General features: G+C 46.9%; 1 protein-coding gene across 1 annotated transcript in view; it reads right to left on the reverse strand.

Moving 5' to 3' along the window:
* Positions 1-14,945, reverse strand: part of LOC143263535 (uncharacterized) — a gene marked incomplete at its 5' end in the record, with an annotated part of 60,881 nt that extends 45,936 nt beyond the window's left edge. Inside the window, 8 exons of the mRNA XM_076528430.1 lie at positions 4,418-4,511; positions 4,687-5,085; positions 10,424-12,268; positions 12,650-13,064; positions 13,116-13,293; positions 13,373-13,434; positions 13,742-14,492; positions 14,696-14,945. Of these exons, the coding sequence (XP_076384545.1) occupies positions 4,418-4,511; positions 4,687-5,085; positions 10,424-12,268; positions 12,650-13,064; positions 13,116-13,293; positions 13,373-13,434; positions 13,742-14,492; positions 14,696-14,945 (3,994 nt within the window). The remainder of the gene's footprint in view (positions 1-4,417; positions 4,512-4,686; positions 5,086-10,423; positions 12,269-12,649; positions 13,065-13,115; positions 13,294-13,372; positions 13,435-13,741; positions 14,493-14,695) is intronic.
* Between the last annotated feature and the right edge of the window lie 637 nt (positions 14,946-15,582).

Consider the following 15,582-nt stretch of genomic DNA (forward strand, 5'->3'; position numbering starts at 1 on the left):
ACAAACGATTTAACTTCAATATCATGCGAAACACACGATTTCGATTCAAATTCGTGGGAAATAGCGATTTTTAAAGATCGATTTAGCTTCAAATTCATGCCAAATGAACAATTTAGCTTCAGATTCATGCGAAATACACGAATTTGCTTCAAATCCACGCGGGACAAACGATTTAGCGTCAATATCATGCGAAATACACGATTTCGACTCAAATTAGATCGAAATAGCGATTTTAAATAAACGATTTAGCTTCAAATTCATGCGAGATGAACAATTTAGCTTAAGCTTCATGTGAAATACACGAATTAGCTTTAAATACACACGAAACAAACGATTTAACATCAATATCATGCGAAACACACGATTTCGATTCAAATTCGTGCGAAATAGCTATTTTAAAAGATCGATTTAGCATCAAATTCATGCGAAATGAACAATTTTGCTTCAGATTCATGCGAAATACACGAATTAGCTTTAATCCCCACGAAACAAACGATTTAACTTCAAATCAATGCGAAGTAGAAGGCTTAGCTTCAAATACATGCGAAACAAATGATTTACCTTCAAATACTTGTGATAAACATGATTTAGCTTCAACTGCATGCGAATCAAACGAGTTAGCTTCAAATCCAAGGGACACACATGATTTAACTTCAAATCAAAGCGAAGTCGGAGGCTCAGCTTCAAATCCATGCGAAACAAATGATTTACCTTCAAATACCTGCGGTTTAAATGAAATAGCTTCAAATGCAGGCGAAAAAAACGAGTTAGCTTGAAGTCCATGCGAAACACATGATTCAGCTTCAAATCAATGCGAAGTAGTAGGCTTAGCTTCAAATCCATGCGAAACAAATGATTTACCTTCAAATACCTGCGGTTTAAATGAAATAGCTTCAACTGCATGCGAATCGAACGAGTTAGTTTCAAATCCAAGGGACACGCATGATTTAACTTCAAATCAAAGCGAAGTCGGAAGCTCAGCTTCAAATCCATGCGAAACAAATGATTTACCTTCACATACCTGCGGTTTAAATGAAATAGCAACAAATACCTGCGGTTTAAATGAAATAGCTTCAAATGCAGGCGAAAAAAACGAGTTAGCTTGAAGTCCATGCGAAACACATGATTCAGCTTCAAATCAATGCGAAGTAGAAGGCTTAGCTTCAAATACATGCGAAACAAATGATTTACCTTCAAATACTTGTGATAAACATGATTTAGCTTCAACTGCATGCGAATCAAACGAGTTAGCTTCAAATATCAGGGAAACACATGATTTAACGTCAAATCAAAGCTAAGTAGGAGGCTTAACTTCAAATCCATGCGAAACAAGTGGTTTAGCTTCAAATACTTGTGATAAACGCGATTTAGAGTCAACTGCATGAGAATCAAACCTGTTAGCTTCAAATCGCAGGAAAACACATGACTTAACTTCAAATCAATGCGAAGTAGGAGGCTTAGCTTCAAATCCATGCGAAACATGTGGTGTAGTTTCAAATACTTGTGATAAACGGGATTTGGAGTCAACTGCATGCGAATCAAACGAGTTAGCTTCAAATCCCAGGAAAACACATGATTTAACTTCAAATCAAAGCGAAGTCGGAGGCTCAGCTTCAAATCCATGCGAAACAAATGATTTACCTTCAAATACCTGCGGTCTAAATGAAATAGCTTCAAATGCAGGCGAAAAAAACGAGTTAGCATCAAATCCATGCGAAACACATGATTTAACTTTAAATCAAGGTGAAGTAGAATGCTTAGCTTGAAGTCAATGCGAAACAAATGATTTAGCTTCAAATACTTGTGATAAACATGATTTAGCTTCAACGGCATGCGAATCGAACGAGTTAGCTTCAAATCCAAGGGACACACATGATTTAACTTCAAATCAATACGAAGTAGTAGGCTTAGCTTCAAATCAATGCGAAACAAATGGTTTGGATTCAGATACTTGTGATCAAAATGATTTAGCTTCAACTGCATGCGAATCAAACGGGTTATCTTCAACTTCAAAAGAAACACATGATTTAACTTCAAATCAATGCTAAGTAGAAGGCTTAGCTTCAAATCGAAGGGAAACACATGATTTAACTTCAATTCAATGCGAAGTAGAAGGCTTTGCGTCAAAAATGCGAAAGCAATGATTTACCTTCAAATACTTGCGGTTTAAATGAAATAGCTTCAACTGCATGCGAATCAAACGAGTTAGCTTCAAATCCAAGGGAAACACATGATTTAACTTCAAATCAATGCGAATGGGTAGAATTAGCTTCAAATCCATGCGAATCAAATGATTTACCTTCAAATACCTGTGATTTAAATGAAATAACTTCAAATGCAGGCGAAACAAGTGGTTTAGCTTCAAATACTTGTGATAAACGCGATTTAGAGTCTACTGCATGAGAATCAAACCCGTTAGCTTCAAATCGCAGGAAAACACATGACTTAACTTCAAATCAATGCGAAGTAGGAGGCTTAGCTTCAAATGCAAGCGAAACATGTGATGTAGTTTCAAATACTTGTGAAAAACGGGATTTGGAGTCAACTGCATGCGAATCAAACGAGTTAGCTTCAAATCCCAGGAAAACACATGATTTAACTTCAAATCAAAGCGAAGTCGGAGGCTCAGCTTCAAATCCATGCGAAACAAATGATTTACCTTCAAATACCTGCGGTTTAAATGAAATAGCTTCAAATGCAGGCGAAAAAAACGAGTTAGCTTGAAGTCCATGCGAAACACATGATTCAGCTTCAAATCAATGCGAAGTAGTAGGCTTAGCTTCAAATCCATGCGAAACAAATGATTTACCTTCAAATACCTGCGGTTTAAATGAAATAGCTTCAAATGCAGGCGAAAAAAACGAGTTAGCATCAAATCCATGCGAAACACATGATTTAACTTCAAATCAAGGTGAAGTAGAATGCTTAGCTTGAAGTCAATGCGAAACAAATGATTTAGCTTCAAATACTTGTGATAAACATGATTTAGCTTCAACTGCATGCGAATCGAACGAGTTAGCTTCAAATCCAAGGGACACACATGATTTAACTTCAAATCAAAGCGAAGTCGGAGGCTCAGCTTCAAATCCATGCGAAACAAATGATTTACCTTCAAATACCTGCGGTTTAAATGAAATAGCTTCAAATGCAGGCGAAAAAAACGAGTTAGCTTGAAGTCCATGCGAAACACATGATTCAGCTTCAAATCAATGCGAAGTAGTAGGCTTAGCTTCAAATCCATGCGAAACAAATGATTTACCTTCAAATACCTGCGGTTTAAATGAAATAGCTTCAACTGCATGCGAATCGAACGAGTTAGCTTCATATGCAAGCAAACACATGATTTAGCTTCAAATCAATGCGATGTAGAAGGTTTAGCTTCAAATCAATGCGAAACAAATGGTATAGCTTCAAATACTTGTGATATACATGATTTAGCTTCAACTTTATGTCAAACAAATGAGTTAGGTTCAAATCCATGCGAAACACATGATTTAGATTCAAATCAATGCGCAGTAGGAGGCATATATTCGAATCCATGCGAAACAAATGGTTCAGCTTCAAATACTTGTAATATACATGATTTAGCTTCAAATCCAAGCGAAACACATGATTTAGCTTCAAATACTTGAGATATACATGATTTAGCTTCAGCAGCATGCGAAACAAACATGGTAGCTTCAAATCCTTGCGAAACACATGATTTAGATTCAATTCAATGCGAAGTAGAAGGCTTATTTTCGAATCCATGCGAAGCAAATGGTTTAGCTTCAAATACTTGCTGTTGAGGACTCATCAGATTTATGACGGAGATGCTCTGAATATTGCACTTGGTGCCGACTAACTCGAAGGACCACCCACTGTAGTCGGACTAAATGAAATGCTAGTACTCTATTTGTAACACGCAACCTAACCGTTATGCGTATCTCTCTATGTCTTGTGTTCTGTTCTGTCTGAAAGTCTAAGGTGTCCTCTTCTGAAGCTCTAAAAATGTTCTGTACTTTTCTGATGTTCTGTGCTTTCTGTCTGTCTGTTCCGTGTTTTCTGTCCCCTAGAGGATCGGAGTCATGCCTAATATCACCTCGGTCCTCCCTACTTCTCTTTACCTAGTGCGGGCGGCAAGGAATTACGGTCCACTCACTGCAATCCCAAATCTAGTGAGACTGCCCCAAAACGGTGGGCCGGGAGTTAGGAGGGAGAGTGGCAAAATAACTCCTGCTAGACATCCCGCGCTGATGGGCCTACGTGCCCGAACAATGCCAGACCCAACCGTAATTGACTGGACCGTAATCAAGGACCAGGAGACGTTATGAAGGTGCTGCATGTGCCCGGGAACGGCCCGGGCCAGACCCATACCGTCCGGGTACCGAAGCACATGGCCCCTGCCATAAATCGTGGCCACTTGGCCGGAACATACCGCCCACCTTGAACATGCATCGCATGTTCAACTATGTCTATATTTGATAACCCATATAAGTGTAAGCTTATGATTTGATTACAATCTACGTATTCTGTGTGAATATTACAATATTTACAATGATCGAAATTTACACTATACATAGTTGCGCTACACCTCGTGTGACATTTCTAAGTGATCTAAAGGTATTATACACAATTTTGTCACGGGTCGTTTAATTGTTCCGGTTCACGTTCTGACTGTTGCGACACGAATCACTCCATCTGTACCAGGGTGTACCTGAACGATTCTTCCCATGCTCCACTGTAACGGGGGTAGATTGTCCTCCTTGATGATTACCAAGGAATCCACGGCTAATTTCGACGTGGTGGAATGCTGCCATTTGTGTCGTTGCTGTAACTGTTGTATACATTCCCGCTGCCACCTTTGCCAGAAATGCTGGACCATTTGCTCGATTAGCTGGTATCTGTTGAGTCGAGTGACCTTGATATCTCGTAGGTCATCAGATGGCAGTGTTGTAAGGGCAGTACCAATTAAAAAATGCCCAGGAGTCAAAGGGTTTAGATCTGTGGGATCTGAGGATAATGGTGAAAGTGGACGTGTATTTAAACTGGATTCTATTTGCGTCAGTAACGTATATAGCTCTTCGAACGTGAACCTCTGATCTCCTATAACGCGTGTGAGGTGGTATTTAGGAGTGTGGCGGCGACAAGCCGGCGCCACGTCTCCGCCATGTGTTTAGTTTTAAGGCGTAAGAATGTTTGGACGAAAGGGCCGGGTTGCATGCTGTGCGTTAGCGTCGAGCGAATGTCTAGACGATTGGTTTGAGTGTCGCGTAGAATGAATGCGTCTAGCCAGGACAGAGTGAAAGCGAACCGTGAGAATGAGAAAGAATGATCTGGATGGGATGCATCGGTGAGCGAATGGTTAGTTCAGTAAGAACCCTCGTCGGGAACGGTACGCGAGCGTCGCGAGTTTAGTTCCGATTGTAAATAAAGATAGTCTAATTGTAACCGGGTTCAATTCTCTCTTCCCGTCGCCGATCCCACCTCCTCATTGGTGACCCCGACGTGATCTAAAGGAAGCGAACGACACGAATTTTGCAGTCGCATTTCGTTCGTGGTTTCGTGGCAGTGGATCGGGAGTTTTCGGAAGAGAACACGGACATTCGCACGTATTCGGTACGATGGCATCCCCGCCCGTATCGACAGTCAGCCGCGTCGCGGTGAAAATACCGGAATTTTCGCCGACCGACCCCGAGCTGTGGTTCGCGATGGTCGAGGCGAGCTTCGAGACGAGCGGCGTTACGACCGAAAAGACGAAGTTCGGGTACGTCCTGGGCGCGCTCAAACCAGAATACGCGGCCGAGGTCCGCGAAATCATCTTGAATCCCCCGGCTGAGCCGTTCACTAGGCTCAAGACAGAGCTGATAAGGCGGATCGGGGCGTCGCAGGAGCAGAAGACTCGGCGTCTCCTCGAGCACGAGGAGATGGGCGACCGCAAACCGTCGCAGTTCTTACGCCACCTGCGGACCTTGGGAGGAACAGCCGTGTCGGAGGAGATACTGCGCACCTTGTGGTTGGGCCGGCTCCCCGCGAGCATGCAGGTCATCCTGGCGACGCAGCGAGACGTCGAGCTCGACCGAGTGGCCGACTTGGCCGACACCATCGCTGACACGATGGGCCCACGCACGCGGGTAGCCGAGGCCTCTGCGGGTCCCGTCGCACGGCCGTCGAGGGATATGTGCGAAGTTGAGGAACAACTGTGCTCGAAGATGGCACAGCTCACGGCGACGTTTCGGCAGGAGCTCGCAGCAATTCGTCGCGAGATAAACCCCGGTCCGCGTTTTTCCCAACGACGACCATCCACCCCGGGCCGAGCGCGATCGCTATCCCGAGAACGACGAACCGCGCTACGAGGCGGGAAGTGTTTTTACCACCACAAGTTCGGCGCGAACGCGTTCCGTTGCGAACACCCATGCAATTGGTCCGCGTCGGGAAACGAGATGGGCAGTCGTTAATGACGGCCAGCGACCACTGCCCACCATCGCGCCGTTTGTTCGTCACCGATCGAGTAACGAGAACGCAGTTTTTAATCGACACCGGTGCCGATCTCTGCGTTTTCCCTCGATCGAAAACTCGCGGGTTCCGCGAACGCGCATCTTACGTTTTATATGCGGCGAACGGGTCGGAAATTGCCACGTACGGGACGGTTACGCTGAGCCTCAATTTCGGGCTCCGTCGCGTTTTCGTATGGCGTTTCGTGGTGGCCGACGTGTCAAAGCCGATTATAGGCGTAGATTTCCTCGCGCATTACGAACTATTGGTGGACGTCGGAAAGTGCAAACTTTTAGACCAGGTGACGTCGATGACGGTGCCAGGACGCTCAGTGCGCGAGTGCGGGCCATCGGCGCCCTCGGTGAAGACAATTTTCGGTGATTCGAAATTCCACGAATTGCTGCAACGTTTCCCGAACATTACGCGACCAGTGGGGACACCCGTGCAAGTGCAACATGAAACGGTGCACTACATCCGCATAACGCCGGGTCCGCCTGTGGCTTGTAGGCCCCGGCGTCTCGCGCCGGATCGTTTGAGGCACGCGCGACAAGAATTCGAGACGATGATGCGTCTCGGCATCGCGCGACCGTCGGAAAGTGCGTGGTCATCGCCTCTCCATATGGTGCCCAAAAAAGAACAGGACGCTTGGCGACCGTGCGGGGATTACCGAGCTTTAAATGCGCGCACGGTGCCGGATAGGTACCCCGTGAAGCACATCGAGGACTTTTCTCACGCGCTTCACGGGAAGACGGTGTTCTCCACAATAGATCTGGCGCGCGCGTATAACCAGATTCCAGTGGCCACAGAGGACGTCGCCAAAACCGCGATAACCACCCCTTTCGGACTATTCGAGTTCCCCTGTATGTCGTTCGGATTGCGAAACGCGGCACAAACGTTTCAACGTTTCATCGACGAGGTGCTGCGCGGCTTGGATTTTGTGTACGCGTACATCGACGACATACTGGTGGCATCGTCGACAGAAGAGGAGCACTTGCGCCACTTGGAGGAAGTTTTTTCACGCCTCGACAAGTACGGCGTGACCGTCAACGGGGCGAAATGCATTTTCGGCCAGGCGCAGGTTAAATTCCTGGGGTTCACGGTATCGTCCAAAGGCACCAGCCCGTTGGAATCAAAGGTGGAGGCGATCACCAACTACCCCCAACCGACCACCGCAAAACGGCTGAGGCAGTTCCTGGGTATGCTAAATTTCTATAGGCGTTTCATGCCCAGGGCTGCGCAGGTACAAGCGCCCCTCAATAACCTACTGCACGACGGCATCAAGGGTAACGCCAAGTTGGCGTGGACCAAGGAAGCTACCGCGGCTTTCGCCGAGGCGAAGGACAGTTTGAGGCAGGCGGCGTTATTGTCGCATCCGAGGGACGACGCGCCACTCGCCTTGTTCTGCGACGCGTCCGATTTTGCTGCAGGTGCGGCACTGCAGCAGCGGGTCGGAAAGGATTGGCAGCCGGTGGCTTTCTTCTCCAGGAAGCTCAGCGCTGCCGAGCGGAATTACGGCGCGTACGACCGGGAAATGTTGGCCATTTACTCGGCAATCAAGCATTTCCGACACATGGTGGAGGGGCGATCATTCACCATCTACACGGACCACAAACCGTTGACCTTCGCCTTCCAACAAAAGCCCGAGAAATGTTCTCCCAGGCAATTTAGATACCTGGATTTCATCGGGCAGTTCACCACCGACATCCGCCACATCGCCGGGAAGGACAACGTCGTCGCCGACGCGCTATCCAGGTTGGAAGAAGTGGTAGAGTCTTTCAGCTACACCGATTTGGCGGAGTCTCAGCAGCGCGACGCGGAACTTCAGGCGTACATGAGCGGGAAAATAAAAAACAATTTACGTCTAAAACGGATACGCCCGCCCGATTCGAACACTGAAGTGATCTGTGACGTGTCTACCGGGATTGCGCGACCTTTCGTCACGGGACAATTCAGGCGAGCCGCATTCGACTCGATGCACCGCTTGGCGCATCCAGGCGTTAAAGCAACGGTGAGACTCGTGACGGAACGATATGTGTGGCCGTCCGTCAAAGCCGATTGCCGGAGTTGGGCTCGCGGTTGCGTTCCGTGCCAGCGCGCCAAAATAAACAAGCACGTTTTCGCGCCGCCGGGAAGTTTCGACGCGCCGACCGGAAGATTCGAGCACGTGCACATAGACATTGTAGTTCTTCCGGTCTCAGAGGGGTTCAGGTACTGTTTAACCTGCGTCGACCGTTTTACGCGCTGGCCCGAGGCTTTTCCAATTCGGGATCAAGAAGCTTCGACCGTGGCACGCGCCTTTTACGAGGGTTGGATTTCACGGTTCGGAACCCCGTTGCGCGTGACGACCGACCAGGGTCGACAATTCGAGTCGCGCTTGTTTCAGGCATTGTCACAGTTAACAGGTGCAGCCCACTGGCGGACAACGGCCTATCACCCGGCGGCAAACGGAATGGTGGAGAGATTCCACCGCCAATTTAAGGCAGCAATCCGTTGCCAGCAAAACGTCAGCTGGACAAAGGTTCTTCCCACCATCTTGCTGGGCATCCGCGCAGCCTGGAGGGAGGACTTACAATCCACCGCAGCCGAGCTGGTCTACGGCGAGACGCTGCGCCTACCAGGGGAATTCCTGGTCCCACAGAGAGCGGAGTCGCTGCCGCTGCCAGGGGATTTTGTCGCGGGATTGCGAAAGCATTTCGCGACCCTCGCCCCAACGCCTGGCAGCAATCACTCGACGAAACGAGTTTTCGTTTTCAAGGACCTCGCCACGGCAGAGCATGTGTTCGTGCGGAACGACGCCGTGCGAGGAATCCTCCAGCCGCCATACGACGGCCCATACAGGGTCCTCGAGCGAGGGGACCGGACTTACTCCCTCAGTATCCGGGACAAGGCGGTTACAGTGACAATAGATCGCCTAAAGCCGGCGTACTTGCTGGCTACAGATCCAGCACCGCCGACGATACCAGAGGCAACACAGCCAGCGTTACCTGGAGAGTCCGAGGGGCCACCAACACCACCATCACCACCCACTCCGAGCGAGTTTACGGGGCAGCCGCCCCAACCATCGCCACCATCTCGGGGTCCGGCGGTGCCGCCCCCCATAGTAGTACCACCAGGTGCGGGTTTACGCACCACACGGTCCGGAAGAAGAGTGCGTTTCCCGGACCGATTGCAAGTTTCGTGATCGAGTCAATCACTGGCGGGGGGGTGATGTGGCGGCGACAAGCCGGCGCCACGTCTCCGCCATGTGTTTAGTTTTAAGGCGTAAGAATGTTTGGACGAATGGGCCGGGCTGCATGCTGTGCGTTAGCGTCGAGCGAATGTCTAGACGATTGGTTTGAGTGTCGCGTAGAATGAATGCGTCTAGCCAGGACAGAGTGAAAGCGAACCGTGAGAATGAGAAAGAATGATCTGGATGGGATGCATCGGTGAGCGAATGGTTAGTTCAGTAAGAACCCTCGTCGGGAACGGTACGCGAGCGTCGCGAGTTTAGTTCCGATTGTAAATAAAGATAGTCTAATTGTAACCGGGTTCAATTCTCTCTTCCCGTCGCCGATCCCACCTCCTCAGGAGATTTGACCGCTCCCTCCCACAATCCACCAAAGTGTGGATAATCGCCATTCGATGGATTCCTGTCTTAGTGCGTTTGCAATTTTTTCGTTGTGTTGTTTGTCCTTAATTAAGATATTTAGCTCAACTAGCTCATTCCGCGCCCCAATGAAGTTTGTACCGTTATCGGATATGATACAATGACATCGTCCCCGTCGGGCAATAAAACGCCGGAAACAGTTTATGAAAGCGTCGGTACTCAAGTCGGTAGCTAATTCTAAATGTACGGCCTTCGTAACGAAACATACAAAAATGCATAGGTATGCCTTGACTGTTACCTTGCTTCTCGTTCTTTCCTTTGTAAAAAATGGGCCTGCGTAATCGACTCCACAGGTAAAAAAACGTCGCACTGGGGTGACTCTCGACGCAGGTAATTGACCCATCTGATAGGTTTGACTCAATGGGTTTGTTTTAAAGCACCGTACACATTTCCGTATGTTTCGTTTTACATTATGTTTTGCTGAGACTAAACAATACCTTGTTTGTAATGACGTTAAAACAGCCTGACATCCCGCATGCATTAACCTGTGATGTTCGCATTTGATTATTAAATCCGTTAGCGGATGCTTTGGTGGCAATATGATCGGATGTTTTTGATCGTAGTCTATGGGTGCGTTGGATAGTCTTCCGCCCACCCTGAGTAGTCCGCCATTGTCCAGAAATACATTTAGGGACCGTAGCGCACTGGAATTTGGAAGTGCTTGTTGTGTTTGTACTAATCTGATCTCTGTCGAAAATGCCTCCCTTTGCGCAAGTAATTCCAAACGTGTTCTCGCTGCATTGATTTCTATTGTTGTCAATGAACCCGTTATTAGCGAACCTGATGCGTCACCTTCTAATTTTTTAACTCGATTTCTCATAAATTTGGCAAATCTGAGACAGTATGCTATGCTTCTGAGTAATCGCGTATAGGTTGAAAATATCCTGACAATGCTACTCTCTGCAGTCGATATAGTCAACATAACCGGTTTCCTTTCCTTCTCTTCCGGAACGTCGATAGGGTTATCTAACGCGCTAGGCCATAGACTTGAGCTCTGACGTAACCAGGTGGGACCGTCCCACCAAATGGTTGTGTTCTGTAATGTACCTGGTTTTGTGCCTCGCGAAATTAAATCTGCCGGGTTGTCTTCAGAGGCTACATGTCTCCAACTATCACTTGACGTTAAACCTTGAATTTGCGATACTCTATTGGCTACGAAGGTTTTCCATTTGTTTGGGGAGCTTCGAAGCCAGGCGAGAGTGATCGTCGAATCTGTCCACAGGTATTCCTTAAACCTTACTGTGTCTAATGCTATTCTAACTTTGCTTACTACATTTGCTAGTAATAATGCACCGCATAATTCTAATCTCGGTAATGAAATGGTTTTGAGCGGTGCGACTCTGGACTTTGCACACAATAAGCGCGTTACCCAACTACCTGACAGATCCCTAGAGCGCAGGTAAACACAAGCCCCGTACGCCTTCTCGGACGCGTCTGAAAACCCGTGCAGTTCTATATCATCTAAACACTCTGAAATTGCACATCGCGAGATGTTCATTGCTCCTACCTTGCTAATATCTTGGCGGTATTGGAGCCATTGACTATGCAGGTTCTGCGGTATTGATTGATCCCAACCTATCTGAGTCTGCCATAGTTGTTGTAGGATCAATTTTGCGACTATTACAATGGGGGATATTAGACCTAACGGGTCAAAAATTTGAGCTATTTCAGAAAGAATAGTACGTTTTGTGACACGCTGGTTCTGTGGGGATTCTACTCTAAACATTAAGTGGTCGGTCGTCGGTGACCACAAGAGGCCTAACGTTTTTGGGTCTTTATCTACGGCGATTTCGCGATTTCTCTCTGTACTGTCTGTTGCTGTAACTGTCGGGCAATTGCTTGCCCATTTACGAAGGTCCATACCTGCTTGTGATAGAATTTGCGTCAGCTCCCTTTTCAGCGTTCCTATTTCCTGTTCTGTTTGAGCCCCAGTTAATAAATCGTCTACGTAAAAATCATTGATTATAACCTTACTGCTCGTCGGAAATGTGTGAGCACAGGTCAGTCCAATTTCGTGCAGAGTACGAGTCGCTAGGAAAGGAGCGGATGCTGTATCATAAGTTACTGTGTTTAACTCGTACTCTTGGACTGGGAGATGGGGCTGTGCTCGCCACAAAAGTCTTTGATACTTCCTATCTGCTGGATGAACTAAAATTTGTCGATACATTTTAGCAATATCGGCCGACAGGACGTACCGATTATATCGAAAACGAATTAAAATGGAAATTAAATCGCTTTGAACTGTAGGGCCCACTAATTGGATGTCGTTCAATGCAAGGTCTGATGAGGATTTTGCTGATCCATCGAACACAACACGAAGCTTCGTTGTCGTGCTGCCTTCCTTGAATACAGCGTGGTGGGGAAGTTAGTAGGCGGATTGCTCGTGTGTACCTTCTACAATGCGCGACATATGCCCTAACGTCTCATATTCTGACATGAATTCTGTATACTGCTGACTTTTTTCTGGATATCTTGCTAACCACCTTTCTAACGATTATAACCGCCGTTCAGCTTGCGCTCGCGAAGTACCTAATTCATTTGCGTTGGATTTAAACGGTATTCTAACGATATATCTACCGTCCGTGTCTCGTCTTATGGTTTCCCTAAAATGTGCCTCGCATTCATCGATTAACCTAGTATCGCTTGGGGTTAGTTCCTCTATGTCCCAAAACCTCTCTAATTGAGATTGTAGGTCATTGAGTGTGGCTAAACAACACTTATTGTCTTGTGATAATTTCTTGTCTGCCCAGGTAGGAGTGCCTCCCAAAACCCAACCGAGTTGGGTCTTTTGCAAGAGCAGGTTGGAAGTTGATTTATGTTGACCGACACATAGCAATGTCCAAAATAGACCTGCTCCAATGAGTATATCTATTGGCCGTTGTAAATGGAATTCTGGATCGGCTAGCTCTATGTGACTTGGAATTTCTATTTTTTCTCTATGTATCTGAAAATTGGGCATGTCTGACGTGATGGTTTCTATTGATAGGCATTGTACCGTGTGTTGAGATTTATTATATCGTGAATGAATTGTTAATGTTGCTCTACCTTCTATGGAATTTACTGCCCTTCCTAATCCTGTCACTGTTGAACTTATTGCAGTCGGTTTGATGCCGAGTCGTTTGCAAAATTCCGTGGTTATAAAATTTGCTTGAGATCCCGAATCTGATAATACCCTGCATTTATGTGACCCCCCTTGTCCTTGACATAAACTATTGCTGTTGATAATACGGCATGCCCTATTGTATTTGCTACGTTAGCTGTGAGTACTGGGGGTTCTCGCGAATCTGATTCTCCTGTAGCCGCGTAGCCTTCTTCTGCGCGTTTGAATTCGGGATTATGTAATAAGGAATGATGCTTCCTTCCACACTGTTTGCAATGACTCCGTGTACACGCCCGTACCCGATGTGCCGATGACAAACAATTGAAACACAGCCGGGCTTCTTGCACTATCTTTGTTTTTGTATTTAAATCGCTGTTCTTAAATTTCTCACAGTTATATATCGCGTGATTGGCCTTGCATGCGGGGCACCCGGCTGAGTTAACTACATGCGAAGCTATGTAGTTGTAACGAGGGGTATTATTTGTTCCTCGAGGTCGCTGGTCGACCCTGGATGCAGCTACCTGAACACTGACCGCGATATTTGCTAAATATTTGGAACGTTCTTCTATAAACGCAGATAATTGACCAAATGTAGGCATTTCCGACTGAGATATTATTCTCCTTTCCCATTCTCTCATGGACACTTGACCTAACTTTCTGGACAATAACGGAACTAACATGGTATCCCAAGTTTCAACCGATTCACCCAAAGACATTAACGCTATTCTATGATTTGTAGCTTCGTCCAGAAATTCCCGCAATGTGATGTCTGATTCCCTTTGAATGGATTTTAAATCAAGTAATGAATTTACATGATGCCGCTTGAGACTTGTGGAATCTTCATATCGCGACTTGAGTAATTCCCATGCATGTCTGTAATTTGTTCCGGACACGCCTAACGCTTGAATCACACAAGCCGCTACCCCCTTGAGTGAGGTATTTAAATAATGGAACCGTTGTATGTCTGTTAATGAATTATTCTCGTGAATCACTGATGTAAATGTGTCTTTAAATTTCACCCAATCACTGTAATTGCCATCAAAGGAAGGCAGTTGCAGTGTCGGTAATTTAACGTTTATTGCGGTATCTGCAGTCTGCGCGGATATCGGGCTGTTCGTGGTTATCCTACTCTGCTCCGGAGTGGCACGGGCAATGACTATTTCGACTTTATCTATCAGATGAAAATACGCCGTCTCGAATTCTTCGCGCTCGATCGCGTGCGCTGCTTCGGCGTCCGTTCCAGCTACGAGTATTTCGATTCTCGTTTGAACTCTATTAAAATTGTCAAGGAGACATACATTTGCATCTAACCGTTACTTAAGAGATCCCACCGAGGTCGTGGTCGCGAATTTGCAAATAAATGTCATAACCGCGTGAGTGCAGCCTTGACCGTTCCGCGCTCGATCATCAACGGTTTGAGATCTTCCGCCATAGTGATTTACTGACGCAAATGGGACTATAAAAGTACTTATCACTTGGGCTGGGACACTTGGTACTGCTGTCGATGCCTGTTGGCTGCACTGGGATGCTCCGTTGTTCTGCAATGATGTTGAGCTGCTGCGTGATTGTCCTGCTGTGTTGCTGGACTTCTGTGGTGTTGCACTGCTCTGAAGCTATATGCACTGCCTTCTCTGGATGCTGTAGCCTCCGGAAGAAACTTCTCGTCACTGAGCTCCTGAGATTCCTGATTGAAGCCAGGTGTTGGTGCTCTCGTGATACACTGTACTGCGTGGCTGTAGCTTCTGATGTACTGTCACTTCGTCTGTGCGTTCTTAGATCCGGCTCGAAGGACCAAATGTTGAGGACCCATCAGATGGATGACGGAGATCCTCTGAATATTGCACTTGGTGCCGACTAACTCGAAGGACCACCCACTGTAGTGGGACTAAATGAAATGCTAGTACTCTATTTGTAACACGCAACCTAACCGTTACGCGTATCTCTCTATGTCTTCTGTTCTGTTCTGTCTGAAAGTCTAAGGTGTCCTCTTCTGAAGCTCTAAAAATGTTCTGTACTCTTCTGATATTCTGTGCTTTCTGTCTGTCTGTTCCGTCTTGTCTGTCCCCTAGAGGACCGGAGTCATGCCTAATATCACCTCGGTCCTAACTACTTCTCTTGACCTAGGGTGGGCGGCAAGGAATTACGGTCCAACCACTGCAATCCCAAATCCAGTGAGACTGCCCCAAAACGGTGGGCCGGGAGTTAGGAGGGAGAGTGGCAAAATAACTCCTGCTAGACATCCCGCGCTGATGGGCCTACGTGCCCGAACAATGCCAGACCCAACCGTAATTGACCCAACCGGGACAGACCCATACCGTCCGGGTACCCAAGCACATGGCCCCTGCCATAAATCCTGGCCACT

The sequence above is a fragment of the Megalopta genalis genome, unplaced genomic scaffold (assembly GCF_051020955.1).
Source record: "Megalopta genalis isolate 19385.01 unplaced genomic scaffold, iyMegGena1_principal scaffold0718, whole genome shotgun sequence".
NCBI classification, from domain to species: Eukaryota; Metazoa; Arthropoda; class Insecta; order Hymenoptera; family Halictidae; genus Megalopta; species Megalopta genalis.